Below are 22,634 nucleotides of genomic sequence, written 5' to 3' on the forward strand. Positions count from 1 at the left end.
GATTTTTTAACATGCTAGAAAGAATTGAGCCAAAGATGATATCACAAAGTCCCTTATGCTTAAGGGAAAATGTTAAATCAATTAGCAGTTGCTAGAATAAAGAAGCAACAATTTAATGTATAAGTTCCTTAAAAAAAAGACCAAAATTTTCATGTTTTTCTGAAAGTGGTTATATTACAGAACAAGAAAACTGCAATAGATTCTCATCTATTTAATGTTACAAAAGCTTTATTAGCATATGCTTCAGAAATTATAATCAAAGAGCAGTAGTCACTAGCCAGAACTTTGAAGAGTTTATAAACATACATGTACAGATTATGCCTTAGAGGGTTAATGTACTATTTTGAACTCAAGTATTGCAATAGGACTTAGCTTTGACACAGAACATTCACACCCTCTGTAATAAATTCTTTTAACATACTTCATATTTCTTCCAATGTGAATGAGTGTCCTTGGAAGAATTATCTATTAGATAAAATTTGAAGATGAAATCTAAGTCTAGACTTATTTAAGGGGGGTGGACACTGATCTTATAATCTACAACAGTTGTTGATTAATGAGCTGCTCATGATTGCTACAGGCCTGTTCAAATGCAAAAGCAAACAATACTGTAGAACTGGGAGGAATGTGCCATCTGTGAGGACGCCACACCTTTGTTGAAACTTAGAACTCACTGTGACTTCTGCTATGTGTGTTGTAGCCTTGAACTACCAGAGGTGTAGGACCAGATACACAGTAACACAGTAACATATTTGCATCCTTTCACTACTTGACTGCTGCTTCTGCAGCAGAATTTCTGTCTGACAGAACTTCCATACTGTAAGGATGGCCACTTGTAGCGATCGTAGTACATACAAGTTTTTGCTGGCAGTGCTCTTACACAAACAAATTAAAAGCCTCTTAACTTCCTGGAGTCACATAGTACTGTCACATCCTGAGAGGGGTTGGTCTCCTCTGACAGTCTGAAGAATTTTGTTTAAATGTACACATATGCATATGCACATATACATGCATATGCATGCATACAACATGTCAGTATACACACATATATATTATAATGTATAATGAATACATTACATAAACACAGTACATTCTGCGTAACTGAGAAAACTTCTATTCAACTCTGTTCAAGGTTGAAACTGAACATAATTTAAATCTACAATAAAAAAGGTATCTTAACCTAATCTTTCATCATAGCACAATCATTTCTGATTACATCTTTCAAAAACCTTTTAGGAAAATTTTTAAAAATTTCCTAACTTTGCTTATAAAATATCAAGGTTCTTAAAGTGAAAATAACCTACACAAATTCTTAAAAGTGTTCCCTGCACACTAGGGTCTGAGCTCCAAACTCAGAGATATCAAAGGCTAATAGAAAAAAAAGGCACAAAGAGAAAAACTAGTCTTTGTAATCTCTCAAAATACGCAAGAAGAATTTAATTACCTTTAGCTGAACACATCTCTCCTTTTGGTTTAGCTGTTTGCAATTATTCTCCTTTTTCTCATTTTTGGACATAGGTGTCTTTCTAAAAGTCTGCAGAAAAAGAATGTTGTAAAATAACCACATCATCATGATCATTATCACACCCTGAGTACACTTACTGTATCAGCCTCACCAGACACTGAAGCTCTATGGCTTTCAGCAGCATCATTAGGTGTAAGAACAAGGCTAAAATCCCACAAATGAGACATGAAAGTACATCTTGTTCAAAGTACACCATATGAAATACCAATGGTTTTCAATTTTTTTTTTTCATTGTAAATCCTCTCTCTAATCTCAGTAGAGACCCTTTCAGGGATTTGGTTGCATGGAAAAGCAATTAAACAAAAACTAAGTTGGTGATGTTTCAATTACTTTTCACTTTGCATCTATGAGTTGGTTTTGGTATATGAAATGACACTAGTACCAAACCCCTTACTTTACGCTCTAAGCCTCCCAAAACCAGATTCCAAGCAGCATGATATTCTGCCCTCTCCTGTGTTGGAGACACCTGTTATTTTTTGCTCTGTTCAACAAATCTAACTATGGTTAAATACATCAAAGAGCAAAAGAGATAGAGGAAAATATGAAACGGCTGCAAATGATACATCCTGATGTTTACTATTCTGAATGTGGCTGGTTAAAATCAGTTCTAGAAAAGCATTGATATGAACCTTGGTGTAGGATCACAACTAATTGCATGTAGACTGACAGAATTTCAACAACAATTTGGCACAAATGGCTCTGCAAATCTCATAGAAATGATCCATAGAACAACATCTTCCAAGTGCTCTTAAATGTATCATTACACAACCTTACAATACATAAAATGCCATATTTCTTTATAGCTGGTGAGATACTCAGAAGCACTGAACTCACTTAAGCCATTCAGACAATTCTGTGAACCTTATCTATAAATTTAATAAAACTATTAAGAATGTGAGTTACTTCAATAATATTGAAAACACAAATGCTTTCATAGATTAAAGGTTAAAATGATATGTTTTATCTAAAGTCACACATTAATTTCTGCATGAAACTGAGAATTTCTAGGCAATTTACTAAGTTGAACTTGCACTTACACCACTGAGAGATAATCAGCTGAAGGTAATGTACCTACCTGTATTATAACTTTTCAATATCCAACTCAGTGGAGAAGTGCAGAAGAACTCACTATCCACTTGAGCTCAGCAAGAGCAGGAAAAAAACTGCTTATGCTTAAGGACCATGAGATAACCTTTCCAGAAACCAGTGGAGACCAAGGCTCATTAATCCATGAGGTATTGGTGGAGAAAAGCATGGCTTACCAGGAACTGAAAGAGCTGAGACTAAGTAAGTACTTGAAGGAGCACTTGCCAGATCATAACATTTTAAGAAAAAGTCAGCCTTTACCAGAGCATTCCTGTTACAAATCACCCTCTTGTGGAAGCAGAATTCTAATATTTCTATTAATGACATGCACTGCAGTCATCATAACACATCTTTTAATAACACACTAACTGTTTAACACATCTTTTGCTAAAATATTGTTCCTTTAGAACTATTTCAACATCACTAGGAAGTAACTTTAAAAATTGTCCTACTGGTACTCACTTTGTAATAATATTCAAACTGTTGATTTCAAAGAAAGGATTCAAATTGCTATGATATGACAGTATCTTGTCCTGAGAAAAGCAATGAAGAGACCACTATAGCAGCAAAATGATTTTCTGAGATCAAAACTACTAGTGAAAGGCACAAATCTACACAGTCTTATGCCACAGTATTTAAAGTGATTAGATTTTTTTAAATAGACCTTCACAGAAGCTACTTAATCAGCATTTGTTAGAAAAACATAAGCAGCTCAATAATCAGACTGTATATCAAATTATGAAACAGAAACCTGTCAGTATAGACTAACTATTTTTTTATCCTGTTAACATAACTATTTCCTACTCAGTAAAAATGAAAATGACAAGTTAGCATTTCAAAAACATGAGAAAATGACCCTCTAGGCTTTATATGACTATGAAAACAAGCACCAGTACTTTATTTGCAAATTATTGTGCATGAAATGATCAACTCAGCAAGTTTACCAGTCAACAAAGCGTGTGCTCTACCAGTAATAATCAATTTACATGTAATGATATGTCTAAATATGAATTTAAATGAGTTCCTGTCATTTCATGTTTATTAGCTGCTTTATCATCATGAAAATGGACATAGTTAATGTTCCAGAAACAGTGGAGTATGCACAAGTTTCATGAGCCAATGATAACCAAGCAAGAAGAAATTTGTTCTCATACAAAAAGACAGCCTCTGACTGCTAAGTCACGTTTATTTTCAAATTAAGTTAACAAAAATACTTCCTAAGAGCTTATTTCCAGGCATTTGCTGTATATGCTACATTCACAGCAAATACACAGTATGAATCACAACAGTTTTCTCACCTTGTAACCTACTGAATTTCTCTTTCAATGTATGAAAAGAACCCAGAAGCCACACAGAATAAAGAACATTTCAATATCATCCCTGTTGTGCAGAAATATACATTATTAGGACCTGCAGAAGGAATATTCTGGAGATTAAGAGAATTCTAGTTTCTTTAACAGCACATTAGTTGCATTCCTGCACAATAATCTTCAATACAATAATCAAAAACTGAAACTAACTGTGAAATAAAGTTACCTCACAGCAGACAGTGCTTATCAGATGATAGGTTGGAAGAATGCAAGATAAAGCCAAGCTCAACATACAAGAATGCATAATTAAAGCCTGGCCTCAAAAATATCTTCATTTAATACAATTAAACAAATATAATGGCAACGACTTCATCAAAAGGGCGCCATTACATGCTAAAGTTAATTTCATTTTACTTAGAATAGTGTAAGTCAGATAAATAAAACTTACCATTTTACAAACAATAATCCTTTTAATTTCCCTTAGCTTTATTAATATGTGCATAATCAGGTATAATACTCAAATATAATTTTTACTGATATACAGAATCATTTTCATGTATATTTGGTACAATTTCTAATTTTTGGTGTTCTGCAGTTGCTTTTGTTTTGATAAATGACACAGCAGATTTATACTTAATATCACATATAGGTTTTGTCTATGTAAAGAATTTACAGAGCTTTTTCAATTGTGGAATGGTATGTTTCATACACAGGAAATTTTTAAAATGCTGCATGAACCTGTGACCTTGCCAATAGATTAACCTTCAGAAACTGTAATGAGCATGAGATGACACACATGTCTGTCTGGGCCCGGTACAAGTACAGACACATTCAAAATGTTCTAACATCAGTATGATTTGCTTTTACTTTGGTGGTTGCGATATTCAAGGTGCAGATGCAAAGTGCACCTTAATGGTCCTCATAGCAGTACTTTTGTCCCATTGCATTTTAAAGGCATCAGCTTCTTTTATTCTCCCTTGTAGCGAGGAGGTCTCTTCTCCTTAAATGCAAGAAGACCTTCAATTCTATCTTTTGTTGGTATAGTCTGCAACGAGCAGAGTAACAACTCATTACTGACACCAAAAACAATGCCAAGAAAAATATTTTCATACAAATCCTAGTTCCTCAATGCATCCAACATGCAACATATAATACAACAGAGAAATGGAAACTGCAATGTCTAGTCAGATACAGGAAAGTACCAGACACTTCAAAGGCACAATATAAGGCTGAGAAACAATTTGGGAGAAGAATTAGTATATTTTCTCAAAACATTTGCCTGTAGGAAACTCTTTAAGGTTTGTTTTTGAGGTTTCAGTGGGTTTGTTTTTCTTTTTTTGGGGCCGGGAGTAGGGGGCAGAGGGGCGGTGCAGGGCTAGGTTATTAATCAGATCACTGTATGTTTTAAGTAAGCATCAAATGCTGATGCTTCTATTTCCATGATCAAAAACTCGTCTCAAAGTCCAAGAACAGAAGAAGTCTCGATTTCCTGTTGGTTAGCACATACACCATTAGGGGCACGTTAGTGAACTGCTCTTCATGTTATTTCATGTTAAACCAAAACAGAGCAAAAGCAAAGCAGTTCTGGCTAGGTATATTGCTGGCAGTGCTTCACTACCTTCACCATGACAGTCTTGGCAGGGAGATGTTTTTGTCCTAAACTATACCCCCTTCCTTAAATTCCTTACAAAACCAGAGTAAGCGGAAGGAAGGTCTAAATAAAAGATTTGTAGAAGAAATCATAGAGTAATTTCTAGTTGAATTTCTGCCTGTTTCATAACAGGCAGCAACAAAGCCTGTTTTCTGGTTTTTTTTTTTCATGTGATCATAGTTACATACCTGAGCATAACAAGCTTCTTCAATTGCTAAACCTGTTACTAAGTCGACCTGAGGAAAAGAACAGAATGTTTTTTAAAAGCATATTTTTGTATTTTTATTATATATTATTTCCTGACAGCTAACTTAAATACTGCGTTTCTCTGTGTCACTTCTGCAAAATTCTTCTACACTACTTTAACACAGAAATGCTACACTGTCATGTGGTGAGAGCAGTTTGTATTTCTGTAGGAGTTTCCTTATTTGGCAATACAATTAGTATGTAATACACTGTCGAAACAATGTACGTTCTTCACTGAAATAATCTGGACTGAAAACCATTAGTTGTTTGCACATTTGTAATCATTTCATTTACTGCAGGGGAGAAGATTTAATGTATTACACGACTATTTAAAAATTGTTCTGAAACAAGTTCTCTTCAAAATGTCATGTAAGAACATTGATGCCATGCCAAGAAGTAAACATAAATCCAACTTTCAAGGGATTTAAAATAATAAAAAGAGGCCAGTGGCCACTCTGCATGATTACTAGTTTTAGTAACATTTTTTTCTTTGTGATCTGGTCTGAACAGCTGAAAAGCCTGAATTTTTCCCTCACTCCTTCTCCGCCTGTCTTAAGCATCAGCTGCTACAGAACTTAACCAGCTTTCCACATGGCCACTAAAAGGACTGTGGCTATGCACCATAAGCGAATTTGTGAAGGGGAGAAAAGCTATAGGACAGATTACCAAAGGAAGCCATGGAATATCTGCCACGGAAGGTTTGTAACAACAGATTAAACAAACATTTGGCTTGATTGATTTTGACAGAAGATCTTGTCCTGGGGCCTCATGATTGAACTACATGGTCATTCAGAGTCCTTCTAATCGTACTGTCCCTAATTCTACAAACATTATGATTCTTGACCTTTCAATCCACTATACCTGGTAGCTAGATAATTTAGCTTGTAGCATTTTGGACCTTGGATACCACTGAAATACATCTTGAATTCTACCATTACTTGCTGTGGAAACCTAACAAACACACTTTGCACAACAGCATCTGGGTTTGCTTCTCAGGTCAAAGCTTACTGGTGGTATGCTTTGCTGAACTCAATTATATTCCTGGTTGCTTTTGAAACTTTAAGAAAAACGGATGGTTCTTAAATTTGTCATCTTGGATTCAGATGTTGCATGTGGTGTGATCCCCTTCCCCTTGTCCCAGGCTGAGCTATAACATGTCCTGGTGCAGAGCTTATGCATGTACCTAACTTTAAATACACATGTGCTTAACTTTAAATATGAATAGTCCTGCTGAGCTCAGCAGCAAGATGATTGACAAGCCTAAAGTAAAATACATGTGTTCAGGGCTGGATTTTAACGAGCTTTAGAGCTAGGTCAATAGTGTTCAAGAAGGAGTGGCAATCAGAATCAAATATGAAACCAGACTCCAGATATAATTTTAACACTAACCTCTACTAAACTATTAAAAATAAATAACATACCTTTTGGCCTTTTACTTTATTAGTTACTAAGCACTGAGAGCATTGACAGACTAGACAGAGTATGACTTGAAGGTTTTTTCCCATCTAGCATTTTTGAAACATGTGTTCATAAATAATTAACAGAGTGCATTACTCCTAGACAGACATGAGGTTACTAAGCTTTGTTATGGAAATCAGCATCAACTCTGGTCTCAGGAGTCTGAGACATGAAAAAAATTGCATTTCATGTTCTAAAAAGTTTTGACCAAATAGATTTTGAAAGACTATACACTGAGAAACTAAAAACAGCTTCACAAAAGAAAAATCACCACAGTAGACCTATTGCCAGCCTGACTTCTGCTTACTCTTATGGAAAGCACTGATCCTTACCTCCATTCCCTGATTGATGGCCAGTTTTGCAACTCTCATTGCTACTGGTCCCTAAAGTGAAAGAAAAAGCCTATTTAGACATCATCAAAATCAAGATTATGTAGTGGAGAGTCTGCACTTCAATGTTCTTATTCTGGGACTTTTTAGACTTTATAAATAGGTCAAATATCCTAAATTACATCACTGTAGTAGACATTTGCTTCCAAATTGATAGCTTCAATACTGAGAAAAAGTGGAAGTATACTGTTTTCAAAATAATCTCATTAAAGCATTGTGTTTGGTTTATGTTTCTAAGGTGCTAAGCATGTCTACTTTTGTCAAGCTTGCTCAATTACCTTCAAAACAAGGCTCAGAACGACTACCTTAAGAGATATCATTATAGGCCTTTGCAAGGTGAATCTTATGTCCCTATTACCACACAATGGAGATACACGAAAAGATGTGATAATGAAATAAAATGAACTGATGCAGCTTCAAACCTAAAATACACTACTGCAAAGCCTGAACTGGTCAAGTGATGACACTTCCATGAGCAACTGAGGTCCCCAGCAAGCAGAGGGATTTCCACCCTCCTCCAATGTGCCGCAGAACAGCAAGACATCTTTGGGAATCATTTCAGCCCTGTGCCTATCCATCAGCATCAGTTTCTGAACGATCAGAAACTGCTTTAGAGAAGTGGCCTGCTGCTCTGGGAAAAGCCAAATGCTTCTAAGCTGGATCCAATGTGAAGTTGTAACTGTAAGTCAACCTTCCAGAATCACTGTATGTTAAAATATATACTGAATTTTTAATGTTTGATTTCTATGAGGATGTTCAAGACACAAATAACCAATGTTAAATGCCATATTGAATCTGTAACATTTTCCATTTTCAATTAAAAATTCTGCCTGTCAAACATGTGATCCAATAAAGTGGTCTACTACTTATTTTCTTCCTCTGCCGCCTGTGAACTTCCTATCTGGGACCCTTCACCTGAAAAGTACATTTATCAAAACATCTAAACTTGCATTCTTACTCTGTACAAACAGCTTGTGGTCTAAAGCAATAGGGGAACAGGTAGCAATCAGCTAACCAAAGACTCCTGTAAGGGTCATACTTAAACTTCTTACTAAAATGTTCAAGTTCTAAAGCACAGGAATCCAGGAAATCCCATTTCAATTCTTTTATGAACAACAGAGACAGGATGTCACTTAGAATGAATGATAATAAGAGCTTTCATTAAGCTTATACATGAAGGACAGAAAGCAAACTTTCCACTAGTAAATGGGTTTTGCTTTAATACTGAAATTACATTTAGCTTTATGTTTTCAAAATAGGAGTTACGCTGAAATATGTCCACTTTCTTATGGACCTTTTTGCCTCTCTTCTGAAGTGTTCAACAGCAACAGAATAACCTATTGAGATAATTACTTAAAAAAAACCCTTACACTATTTTTTGTTTAAAACTTGAAAGCAAAATACACAACACAAACACAGATCGTATCACGATGACACAAGGATTGACAGTTTTTTTGTTTCATTATGAAATAATTACCGAATAACACTACTCAATATACAAGAGAGAAAACTTCTAATTGCTTTCCAACATAACTAGAATAGCTTTTTAATACTTAACTTCGTTACAGTTTTTCTTAATATAGCTAGTTCTTTTTCAGTCTTAAAGTTAGGTAAAAACTAAAAATTCAAATCAAAATAATTAGTTTTACCTGAGGTAAAAATTCTTTTGCCAGAGCTAATGCTCTTCTGTATGCAGCATCCCCTGCTTCATTCTGTTCTACCACATGGCTAATCAATCCAATTGATTTTGCTTCCTCACCATCTACAACACGTGCAGAGAAGATTAGCTCTTTTGCCAAAGACACTCCAATTGTGCGAGGTAATCTCTGTGTCCCTCCTAAATTTTGGAAAAAGAGAAAATGCAAGTATCATTTTCCCATCCATTTATACCACAAATGTAGATGCTTTGTTCAGTTCAAATATTTTAATTTTTAATTCCATAAAAAATTATATGAACACACAGAAATTAAACTATCATATAAAGGCATTCCTAAATGCCTTCTTTAGTTTCAAAACCACATCTAAAATGAAATAAATTGCTCTGTTTCTTAGAAAGACATGTAAATAACTGAAAAGAGGTAATATTATTAGACTCTATTCCAGTACAGACAAGTTATCTTATTCATATCAGCCAAAAGCTGAAGGAAAACTACTTGCCACTAATTACCATATCCAAAAACTCTGGTTCTTTTTAACAGTCTGTATATTTCTATGATATTAATCACCACAATATGAACACTTTTGAAGAACTATACTCAAAAAGAATATATACACTAACAAGGCTGTAGTTCATGCTAAAATTCACATATATTAGGGATAAAAAAAAAAAATTTGTACGTAAACTAAACTAAAACCACTACAACAAGGTCTTTAAAAAGCCACAGTTTTGTCTCTTCTTACTTCCATATTATCGCCGAAATCTTAAAGCCTGATTACAAAAACTACGGAAGGACAATGGCAAGTGCAGATCAGCAAAGAAAGGCACTTAACTTTAGATACTTTTTCTTACTACATTAAAAACTTTTTTGGCAGATCAGCATTTCTGGAAGGTCAATAAGCAGTAACTACATTAACCAGACATGTGACAATTGCTTAGTTGGACTAACAATTAACTTTCCAGAACTGAATAACAACGCAAATGTGAGAATAATCATTATCAAAACAGAAGTAGACGCAAATCACAGAAGCAGATGTTTGTATGAATCAAAACAGTGGAAACGGCTTTTATCCAGGAGAAAAGATTTTGAAAATATACAACGCCTACCATTTTGATATGGATCTGAAATAAATATTCAATTTATATAGACAGTCTGTAAGTAAAAAATTATTTCCAAATAGCTGTTTCTGCAAGAGCATGCTAATATATTACAATATAATATTATATATTATACAATACAATGTAATATATACAATACAATGTAATATATTACAATATAATAATTAGTGTCTCTATACCAATGCACGCAGCATGGGGAATAAACAGGAAGAGCTGGAGATAGGTGCACCTGAGCAGGGCTACGACCTTGTTGGCATCACAGAGACGTGGTGGGAACGACTTGTATGACTGGAGCGTCAACATGGAGGGGTATAGGCTTTTTAGAAAGGACAGGAAGGGGAGATGAGGAGGGGGTGTTGCTCTCTACGTCAGCAACTGGCTGGAGTTCGTGGAGCTCCACCTGGGGATGGAGGAGGAGCTGACAGAGAGCTTATGGGTCAAGATTAGAGGATGGGGACTGACAGGGGATGTTATGGTGGGGGTCTGTTACAGGCCGCCTGGCCAGGAAGACAGAGTAGATGAGGCGCCCCATAGGCAGATAGGAGCAGCCTCACGGTCACAAGCCCTGGTCCTCATGGGGGACTTCAACCACCCTGACATCTGTTGGAGAGACAACGCGGCAGGGCACAGGCAGTCCAGGAGGTTCCTGGAATGCGTGGATGACAACTTCCTCCTGCAGGCGATAGAGGAGCCGACAAGGAGGGGTGCCATGCTCGAACTTGTGCTCACCAAGGGACTGGTGGGGGATGTGAAACTGAAGGACAGCCTTGGCTGCAGCAACCACGACATAGTGGAGTTCAAGATCCACGGGGCAGCAAGGAAACTACACGGCAAGCTCTCAGCCCTAGACTTCAAGAAGGCAGACTTTGGCCTCTTCAGGGACCTGATGGGCCAAGTGCCATGGGAGGCGGCCCTGGAGGGAAGAGGCGCCCAGGAAAGTTGGTCCACATTCAAGGAGCACCTCCTCCACGCTCAGCAGAGGTGCATCCCAGTGAAGAAGAAATCGGGCAAAAAGGCCAGGAGGCCTATGTGGATGAGCAAGGAGTTCCTGGACCAACTGAAAGTGAAGAGGAAAGCCTACAGAGGGTGGAAGCGGAGACAAGTAGCCTGGGAGGACTACAAAGAGGCTGTGCGAGTGGCCAGGGATAAGGTAAGGAAGGCTAAAGCCCTGACAGAATTTAATCTGGGCAGGGATGTAAAAAGCAACAAGAAAAGCTTCTGTAGGTATGTAGGGGACAAAAGAAAGTCCAAGGAAAATGCAGGTCCCCGCCGGAAGGAAACCGGTGTCCTGGTTACCTGGGACATGGAGAAGGCTGAGGTACTCAATGACTTTTTTGCCTCAGTCTTCACCGATAAGGGCTCTTGTCTCAAGCTGTGGAAGGCACAAGCATGGACTGCGAGGATGAAGAACTGCCCACTATACTTGAAGAGCAGGTTCGGGAACATCTGAGGAACTTGAAGGTGCACAAGTCCATGCGACCTGATGAGATCCATCCGCGGGCCCTGAGGGAACTGGCGGATGAAGTTGCCAAGCCACTGGCCATCATATTTGAGAAACCATGGCGATCTGGTGAGGTCCCCGATGACTGGAAGAGAGGGAACATAACCCCCATTTTTAAAAAGGGGAACAAGGAGGAACCGGGCAACTACAGGCTGGTCAGCCTCACCTCTGTGCCTGGCAAGGTCATGGACCAGATTCTCCTGGAAACCATGCTAAGGCACATGGAGAGCAAGGAGGTGGTTGGTGACACCCAACATGGCTTCACCAAGGGCAGATCGTGCCTGACCAATTTGATGGCCTTCTACGATGGGGTGACAGCATCGGTGGAAAAGCGACAAGCAACGGATATCATCTACCTGGACTTGTGCAAAGCTTTTGACACTGTCCTGCACTACATCCTTCTCTCTAAACGAGAGAGGCATGGGTTTGATGGACAGACCACTCAGTGGATAAAGAGTTGGCTGGATGGCCGAACTCACAGAGTGCTGGTCAACAGCTCAATGTCCAAGTGGAGATAGGTCATAAGTGGCATCCCTCAGGGGTCCGTGTTGGGCCTGGCCCTGTTCAACATCTTTGTCAGTGACATGGACAGTGGGATAGAGTGCACCCTCAGCAAGTTCGCCGATGACACCAAGCTGTGTGGTGTCATCGACATGCTGGAGGGGAGGGGAGCCATCCAGAGGGACCTTGACAGGCTGGAGAGGTGGGCCCGTGCCAACCTCATGAAGTTCAACCAGGCCAAGTGCAAGGTCCTGCATCTGGGTCATGGCAATCCCAGGCACAAATACAGGCTGGATGGATAACAGATCGAGACCAGCCCTGAGGAGAAGGACTTGGGAGTGCTGGTGGACGAGAAGCTCAACATGAGCCAGCAATGCGCCCTTGCAGCCCAGAAGGCCAACCGCATCCTGGGCTGCATCAAGAGGAGCGTGGCCAGCAGGTCGAGGGAGGTGATTCTCTCCCTCTACTCTGCCCTGGTGAGACCCCCCTGTGTCCAGTTCTGGAGCCCCCAACATAAGAAGGACATGGTCCAGTTGGAGGAGGTCCAGAGGAGGGCCACGAAGATGATAAAAGGGCTGGAGCACCTCTCTTATGAGAACAGACTGAGAAAGTTGGGGCTGCTCAGCCTGGAGAAGAGGAGGCTCCAGAGAGACCTTATAGCGGTCTTCCAGTACCTCAAGGGGACCTACAAGAAAGATGGGGAGAGGCTGTTCAGTAGGGCCTGTTGTGATAGGACGAGAGGTAATGGTTTTAAAATAGAGGGAGGTAGATTCAGGTTAGATTTTAGGAAAAAAACATTTGACAATGAGGGTTGTAGAACACTGTAACAGGTTGCCCAGAAAGGTGGTGGATGCCCCCTCCCTGGAAATGTTCAAGGCCAGGCTGGATGAGGCTCTGAGCAACCTGATCTAGTTGGACACATCCCTGCTCCTTGCAGGGGGGTTGGACTAGATGACCTTTGAAGGTCCCTTCCAACTCTAACCATTCTATGATTCTATGATAAATATATGTATATACGCAAGAGGAATATTTCTAGGAGGTGTTCAAAGGGAGATGGTATAATACTGGACAAATGTGTGTTCAACTAATATAAAACAGAGTAATTTCCACTAGATAATCAAGGATTAAGCCACTATTTTAGTGAAGTCATTCAGTTATCTCACTATGTTTCCTGAAAATACTTTACAAACATCTCTGAGACAAATAAACTGACTGGAAACAAACAAAAACTTTTTGTGATTCAATGATCCAGCTTTCAATTATTGCTTTTTATGAATCACAAGCTTCAGTACTACTGTATTCTTTTCCATAAAACCAGACCTGCCTTTAATCACATCACATCACATCACATCACATCACATCACATCACATCACATCACATCACATCACATCACATCACATCACATCACATCACATCACACCACACACCACACCACACCACACCACACCACACACCACACCACACCACACCACACCACATCATTAAAAAATGCAGACAGTTTAGAGGATTTCTGCCTTATACATTTCTAGAATATTACAAAATCACGATCTCTAACAAAAAGTGAGATATATTTTCTGGGTTGAAACTGGAGAAATTTAAAAAATGCTCACATTCATAACAGTTAAAGCAAAATCTATGGAACAATAACATCAGTAAATACAAACTGTGATATTCTCTACAGTTGTACAACTGTGCAAGGATTTTAGCAAGACCATCCTAATGGTCATGGGCAACAGGCAACAGCAAAGAGGAACTCTGTTCAGTAAATTCTACTGATTCTGCTAGCTGGACAGCTAAGCCAGTGATAGTGCTAGGTGGAAATTTTTCTAACAGCATAATTTAGAGAAAGCCCCTACTCTAGGGCATTTTTATGAAAGGGGCAGAAGGGGGGATGACAGGACTAAAACAAAGCCCCTTGTAAAACAGTACAAATCCTGAAACCTAAACCTTCCAATTAGCCTTGGCTGCCTCAGTGGTAAGATTCACAGATAAGCTGTAGCTTATCAACCTTTATATCAGAACTATATGCCATAAAAATGTGAGCTATGTTTTCAAGAAGCTTGCTGCTTCTAATACCAAGCTGTACCATCATCACCACAAACAAACATTTATTGGCTTTTTTTGTTTTAAATACTAAATATGTCTTTTAATTTCTCACCCAAAGAAGCTGTCACACCCTAATCAATATCTATCCTTAGACACATTTTAAGTGTATACCAGAACATAGCAAATGTCTACCCCGAGTCCCTTCAAGAATAGTTCAGTCATAAATTATCCCTTTCACCATAATAATGGAATCTAGAAAAGCATCAGGTTTTATGTTTGATTAACAAAAACTGTCCAAATCATAAGACCTAAAACCATATGAGGCTGAATTTACTGACTCCACATCTTCTGCTACTTCCATGCCTGTTATGCCTAAAATTTTTTTCTTCTTAATTATCTCCCACTCCTTTACTGTTGAATCTTTTCTATTACTGCTTTTTTTCAGGAAATGTTGGAAACAAAATTTAATTGAGCAACAATATTTCATAACTTTGACCAAACAATGGATAGGTTTAAGCATGAAATAGTGTTTATAGGTGAAAAAAAAAAAGTGTTCTTGCCAGTGTCTTACACAAAAATTATTAAAGAGCAAAAAAAGCAGGCTATAGTCTATGTTGCTTGAATGCCTCCTACACTGCAAAGCCATTAAGCAGAGGAGCATATTCTTTGATTAATATTCACAGAACAGAAGCCAGCAGCTCAGTGCATCAATCATATATATTCAGTAGTAGGAATAAGATATACGCACTCTGAAAAGCAGTAAGATCCGATTAATCAAATGCAAAAAAAACCACACCAAAATATGTCCAACACACTAAAGTTACATCCATTTATGAAGAAAAGACAGAAAGTACACTGCAGATAGATGTTCTATTTTGGTAATATACAAAGAACATATAATGCCTGCCAACTACAATCAGAGCTAAAGGAAGTAACACCCAGTCTTCAAAGATATTACTTAACCAAGCCATTTCATCTAAATGTGGAGTAGAATTTGACGGAAGGATAGTTGTTTCATCTTCACAAACTTAATGACATGTTATTTCAAGGACTAGTGATCTGGTATTACTCACTGTGTTGATAAAAGTATTTGACATACAGTTGCAATGTAAATGTGTTCTTATCTGAGATGGTACATATTCAGTATTGTAATAATTGTAAACAGCAGTTTTAGATGACACAAGTTCATGCAAAAAGACACAGTAAATAAAAGACTGATAAGTTCTGGTATGAAAATTGTTAAATAGTGCTTTTTTTTTCTTTAACAAATAATTGATTTTGTATGAATTTTTATTCACTGTCAGTAATTTGTCAATTACAAAATATGTACACAACTGGTTCAGATTAAAGAAATTACGTGATAAATTCCCAAGAGCATATCCAACAAGATGAAGCAACTAGTTTACTGGAAATAGATTCATCATTCTGGCAGAGAATATCTATAGTCAGTAGTTTCTCATAGCTCATGGCTCTGTCAAAACATATTGGAAAAAATCCTGTTATGACAAAAATTCCATACTTTAATTCAATAATAATCTTGTTTATTAAGTAAAGTAAAAACTAGTCCTTCCATCTTATCCTTTCTATCACAAGCTTTGATTGATTTGCATTAGATTGACTTAACTGACAGGTTTCTACATGTCTTTTTTTTGAAGACTACTGTGCATTTCTAAGGTTTTATTAATAATCAATGGTGAAACTAAAGTCTGTCAGCCACAAACTTTCTAATTATTCAAGTCAGTCAAGAAATGGCTCAAATGTATCATAGTGATTCTTTTGGAGAAAGCTGTAAGGAGCAGATTTTTCTCATTTCCATTGAAACTCATAGAAATACGGATCACAGAAACCTGCTGTTCGTAACATCAAATCCTTAACACTATGAGCCCAGAAATAAACTAACATGGATAGTTATTATTTTAATGTAACATGTTTCAGTCAGGTAAGTCATGTTTTAAAAGTCTGTGTAACAAACATATTTTCCACTATTAAAGTACCTGCCATCCATTGCTAAGTTAAGGAATTTTCAAAATATTAACAACTCTAAAAGCCTAAATGCTCTACCAAAACAATATTTAACACCAAGTTTCCAACAGATTATTTCCCAGATTAGTCTTTGATCCTGCAAAGTTGTACATGTTTTAGCTAATTTAAACCTAGGTATAAATCTTTATGAGCTCAGACAAGCCAAATTCTTTCACAGAAGAAAACATGAAGAGCCTTTCACCGGCACAAACTGGATAACTGACTAACAACTGAAAACAGCTTAGACTGGGAAAGACATCAATAAAGATGCAAGTGACGGGGTGAAAAGGGGGTGGAGAAGAAAAGAAGCAAAATATTATTTCCGCAAGGGGAAAAAAAACACTGAGCTGATGAAGAGCTGGCAGTAGGCAAGGCTGCTCTCATGTCTGGCCATATAAGTCATTGTTTGGAAGAAGAGTGGAGACGTGAACAAAGCATGAGACAGTGGCCTGAGCCTGACTCAGAGGTTGCCCCAGGGGTCTGTGACGACTGAGAAGATAAGTTGTTTGAGTGAGATTTCACCGTAGGCTGCCAAAAGGGTTTGTGGAAGCCTGGCTTGCCAGTCAAGCCAAAGAAAGCCCTTACAGGAACGTCAGACACAACCATACTCAAGATAAAAGAGGCAGGATGACCTGCTACCTACGCCAGCCTGGCAGTAGCAAACCTCAGCTCCGAAACTGATGACTTAATCTGCAAATTAATCCTTAACTTTCACAATTTGTTTTATTCATCTACATCTGTGGATTGGTTTATTTTAAAATACATCTGAAAAACATCTAGAATATACCAAACTGCCATGCGTGGGTGGATTGAAGGTGGCAGCTTGAATCAAAAGAAAGTAGTACTTGGCTTAAAGATGTAAAAATGCTTAAAATGCCTAACAGAAAGTGTAAATACGCTTTCAGAATTCACTAGCAGTTAAATAATCACAGCTTTTGTACAGAAAGATGAAATAGTTGAGTAATTTAGAAAAACTAATTTATTTTCAAAATAAGTAATTCTCTTGTAGATTGAGAAAGATAAAAGATGGTTTCCCAGCAGACAGCAGCATATGTGCAATGAATGTAATAAAAAAATGCATCCGTAACCTAATTTTTATAAAGTGGATTCCACTTCAAAAGTCATTCTGCCTCTGGTGTAAGGAGCTTACTCCACATTTCCCTCACAAGCATCGTACAGCCAACTGCATGGACTCCATCATCAGACTAAACACTGCCTGACAAGCACAGATCTGCATTACTACCTGTGGACTCCCAGGACTCATGGTATTAGCAATGCACACACTGATAATCTGCCTTACTTTTTTAAAAACTGAAATTATTTGAGGAAGAAAAGATAAATGCCTAAGGCCATTCATTAATCTACTTACAAACTTTTACTTAAATGTAAACAAATGCAATAAGCATGAGCATACAGATATTCAGTAAGGTCACATGTCTTCCTATTACTCCAGACAGCAACTTGGTCTTATTGTTGTTTGGGAATGCAATGACAAAAAGTGAACTTAAACTAAATTCAAAAGTATATACACAATAAAACATAACTCATAATGGCCCAAGAGAAGGTATTTTCCAGTTTCAAAATTACACTCACACATTTATGAAGTCATTACTCAGCTGTAACAACTGTAACAACAGGTAGGAGGTTTAGACCAGGGCTGCTCAGTATGATCATACTTTACAAATCATGTGGACTTTATGAGTAACATTAGGTAAAAACTTGTACAACTTAACTTGTATTTTAAATCAATAACTTTATAGTCCATGTTCTTACAGTTTTGGATAGACTATGACAGCTAAATTTGATTCATGTGAAAATCAGGTAAAAAAAAAAACAGAAATACAGAAAAATTACCACAGCAGTATCCTATTTTATGTACATTTTCAATGAGATCACAGTCCCAAATTGGAACAATTACTTTAGTTTTTAAATAGAGAGAATCTAAATAAAGAAACAACATGCAAAGCAAAAACCAGACTATCAAATCTGAAGTTTTCACCGCTTATGAGCAAGTGACTTGAATGTTTTCCTAATTTCAGTGCTCTCCTTATGGAAATCTACCATCTTATCCTTCCACAAAGAAAATAAATCCATCACTCTGCTAACCCTCAAACTAATTCCTACTCCTAACCCTATTCTTTCTCCTATCCTGACTACTATGGAATTAATCTGCTTTCACCTGTTCCAAAGTAATGGGTTTTTAAGAATTCACCTCTGAAATTATTCATCCTTGAAATTCTCTGACTTGAGAAGCACTAAAGAAAAAAGAATCAGTGCCTAACTGAATGGAGCCCCCAAAAAAACAGCACAGCCAATGAGATTGTAAGAATACACAACCCCACCTGGTTCAGCTGCCAAATCCCAAGAAAGCAGAATGCCTTCTCTACTGATAAACATATCTAAAATGAACTTGTACATATGAAGCATATTTTTAATCTTGAGTAGAATGTCCTCCCAGATAAGGCAGCCAGACACTACAGCTACACTGCACCTATGTACCTATTACCTAGGCTATAACATAATGTCTATAACATTTTATAGTGCTTTGAAAATACAGATTCTACCGAAAAAAAACCTGGCCAAATCATACAAAGTTGGCATGCATTAACCTAACAGTCTGCAAAGCAAAACACAAACTATTTAGTAAACCAGAACTTAATTTTGAGATACCAAGCCTGATACTCAGAAATACTCCTAACTTTTTCAGCTTGATCTGTTATATTCTGTAGTGCTATCTAGGAGTGCCAGAATGCCATTCTGTTCTTTTTACTTCCCAGACCGATCCTTTTATTTGTTATTTTACAGTAATAGTTGTTTTGTGAAGAAATATTCACTGCTGTTATTAAAAATGCTTAAGTCACATGAATAACTGAAATGTTATTTTTATTTGTGCATGTTAATTTGTATTCTGAATGTTACATTATTTGCTGTTCCTTGGAAGTATATTACCTATCTGCAGGAATAATTACAGCTTATATTAGAAATTAACAATTAAAATAAATTAATCACAAATGTAAATATAAACATGCATTCAGTACATGTTACAGGATAGTCTCCATGTGCTAATTTTGATCACATAGATATTTGCATGCCCAGCTTGAAACAAAAGACTTGGTTTTCTCAGAGACACAAGCAGCCTTAGTGACTTCAGCTTCAGGTTTTCATGCTTCAATACCTCCAGATTGGCTACAAAAATCAGTGAATTGACACCTAAGAAATTGCAGTGTACGCGATCCGAACATACCAGTTTAGAAGCCTATGACACGAACTGGGACAGAAGCTGCTTTTCCAAAGCCAGGATCATCCTTTACAGGCTCTACAGAAAAATTCTTTACTCACTATGTTAATACCATTCAGTCACTACTAAGCTACACTGAGAGCAGCAGAAATGCTCCAGACTATACAAAAAAAACAGATATTCAAAGACTGAAAGGTTACAAATTTGACATAAACAAAAGCAATTGGAAGAAGATCCAAATTGCTTATTTGTTCATGTCCTCATCAGGAAATTATATCTCGTTACTACTTTAGACTGACTGTTGGCTCCATATATTGCTTGTTCAGGATCAACTGAGAGAGGGTAGGTAGGACTAGCACATTGTTTTGAGTTACACTACTATTAAAAGGCCAGACAACAGATGATACATTTAAAATGACTCTTCTTCCTTTGCTGATAAATACTACTTCATTTAATTCACACTGTTAACATTTTGAGAATGAGAGTTTTCAAAGACACTACAGTCCAAATGCATTAAAAATTTTTACTTTAATATGCATATAATTTTGTGTAAAGATGTATAGCAATTTTAATGTATATAGGATAGATAGGGCAGTTCCTGTGCAACAGTGGACCCACACCAGTAAGTGCAAATTGGTATTTTAATATTTTATTGTTTGAAGTTACTCAGATGTTTTTCCTTAACAGAAAACTATAGCTCTTCCATCATGTCCTAGTCGATTTGTAATTCCTCAAAAAAACTCAAAAGCTAATAATTGACAGGAAATCAACAAAGACATTAAATAAGTTCTTGTTTCCAGGCTGTAGCTGTCAAAATGTTAAAACACTAAGGAAAAGAATTCCATTAAGGAAATATTTTTTATATTCCTCTCACCTAGTGCTGTGACATAGCAATACAGAAGAGAAGCCACTGTTTACAGCATACAATGCAAAATGGCCTTATGCAATGGCAAATCTTTCCCTACAGATGGAGAAACCAGTGCTAATTAGATTCTTCTGTCACCTAATCACACACAGATGAGCTGGCTTTCATGAACCTTTACAGCTTTAAGGATCAAAGAAATTAGATATTAATTTTGTTTTCCTTACATCCTAAATCCAAATTCCACGAAGACAGACATTTGGGGCTATATATGCAGGAAATAATAAAGAAATGAATCTATATAAGCAGCAAGAGCTAGGATAGTAGCCAGAAACATTGCAGTTATTAAAAAAAAAAACAACTTTAAATATCTTTTAATTAACATGAGTCATAAAGAACAGTTTATAACAAACACTAAGGAAAATCAAGATAGGGAGCACCACTCACTTTTCACTAGCTGGCGTCATCCTGCTCTTCAGGCAGGACCATTCTGGTGTGAATGACCTAGCTGCTGAACCCTCTGTGCTTCTACGGGCAGCTAGCTGCTAGCCTAGCTGCCGCTCCCAGTTCTTGATCTCTCAAGGCACTCCTACATGCAGAACCTTTGAGCCTTCTCTGGCAGCAATCCACCTGCTTGAGTCAGTGCTAGAGCTCTACCAAATCCACAGCAGTTTAGGAACATTTTACGGCGTCCTGGAGACTTCAAAAGCTCTATTTCTGTGTAAGTCCTTCAGAGGATACCGGGTGTATAAGCAATAAATAATTTATTTAATAAAGGACAGTTTACTCTTGAAATCCAAAGAGAATCATAGAATCTTTAGAAAAAGAATAGACATGCTGAATTAAACCCCTTTTAGATTCCATTTGCCTGCAAGGCTTTGAGTTTGATGAGCAAGCATAAACCCACATCACCTTCTTGGCCTCAGTAATCTTTCTCTTTCTCAGAGAAAATGTTATTTTTTAACAGAATTCTCATCCCTCTCTCATTTTAAGCCTGAGATGTGTTTTACTCTAAGAACTGAGAGCACTCTTCCCCAGCCAGTTTCAGCTGTAACATTCATTATTCTTGCACGTGGACCACTGAAACAGCTCAGAAATTGAAAGTCTTTATCACACCTGTTGTTAATGCTAACTAAATAGGGCTGTATCTTACCATGCCTGTATAATTTAAGGCCACAGAGCAAGTTGTAGGTGTTCTGTGGAGATATCCAACGGCATATCAAAAGCAGGATAAGCTTGCATTGTGTTAACATAGTCTCTATACTTTTTATGTTATTGTCCTGGCTTCGACAGGGATGGAGTTAATTTTCCCCTCAGTAGCCGGTGTGTTTTGGATTTTGTGTATGAAGAATGTTGATAAAACACCCTGATGATATGAGCTGTTGTGAATGAGACCAAGGACACTGTCCTGCTTTCCAAGTCTTGCTAATGTGCAGGTGCAGGAAGCTGGGAGAAAGACAGAATAATTTACCCAAACTGGCCAAAGAGAGTATTCCATGCCATAAACGTCATGCCCAGTATATAAGTGCCAGGGTGGGTATCTGCCCTCCTGGCATCCATCTCTCTCTCGCTAGCATCGTTCCCCCTACCTTGCTGGCTCCCTTTCGCTCCTTTGCTTGCTGCTTGGTTCTGTTTCCATGATCACAGCTCAGGACAGGCTGTCTTGGTCATTGGGACATTGGTTGGTGAGAAAATGTGCATTGTTAATTTTGAATATTTAAAAACCCTTATATTCTGTTAACATTGTTGTTTTCCTTTATTATTCTAGTAAACTGTCTTCATCTCAACCCACGAATTTTCCTATCTTCCCAATTCTCTCCCCCATCCCGCTGGGGAGGGAGAGGATGAACAAGAAACTGTGTGGTAACCCAGGCTAAACCATTACAGTTATAAAACCTAAATATGATTTGAGACAGTCTACATCGCTGTCTCAGTCCTTCTCATCTGGTTGCTTGTTCATGCATTGCTATTTCCTTGCGGTTTTTCTAAGAGCCTAAAACATCATTTCTGTGGAACAAAATA

General features: G+C 37.6%; 1 protein-coding gene across 5 annotated transcripts in view; it reads right to left on the reverse strand.

Annotated features, from left to right (window-relative positions):
* Positions 1–200: 200 nt before the first annotated feature.
* The window catches only part of AUH (AU RNA binding methylglutaconyl-CoA hydratase), a 122,224-nt gene continuing 99,790 nt past the window's right edge, over positions 201–22,634 (reverse strand). For 4 of the 5 annotated variants that reach the window (XM_086771514.1, XM_086771516.1, XM_086771515.1 and 1 more), the window contains 4 exons: positions 9,315–9,502; positions 7,609–7,659; positions 5,761–5,808; positions 3,491–4,966 (listed from right to left, as the gene is read on the reverse strand). In XM_086771514.1, the coding sequence (XP_086627640.1) occupies positions 4,889–4,966; positions 5,761–5,808; positions 7,609–7,659; positions 9,315–9,502 (365 nt within the window). In that variant the 3' untranslated portion in view covers positions 3,491–4,888. Of the gene's footprint in view, positions 1,527–3,073; positions 3,145–3,490; positions 4,967–5,760; positions 5,809–7,608; positions 7,660–9,314; positions 9,503–22,634 lie in introns of those variants that run through there. The other variant, XR_015261508.1, reaches the window with a different exon arrangement.

The sequence above is a fragment of the Chlamydotis macqueenii genome, chromosome Z, assembly GCF_036417535.1.
Source record: "Chlamydotis macqueenii isolate bChlMac1 chromosome Z, bChlMac1.mat, whole genome shotgun sequence".
In the NCBI taxonomy this organism is placed as follows: Eukaryota; Metazoa; Chordata; class Aves; order Otidiformes; family Otididae; genus Chlamydotis; species Chlamydotis macqueenii.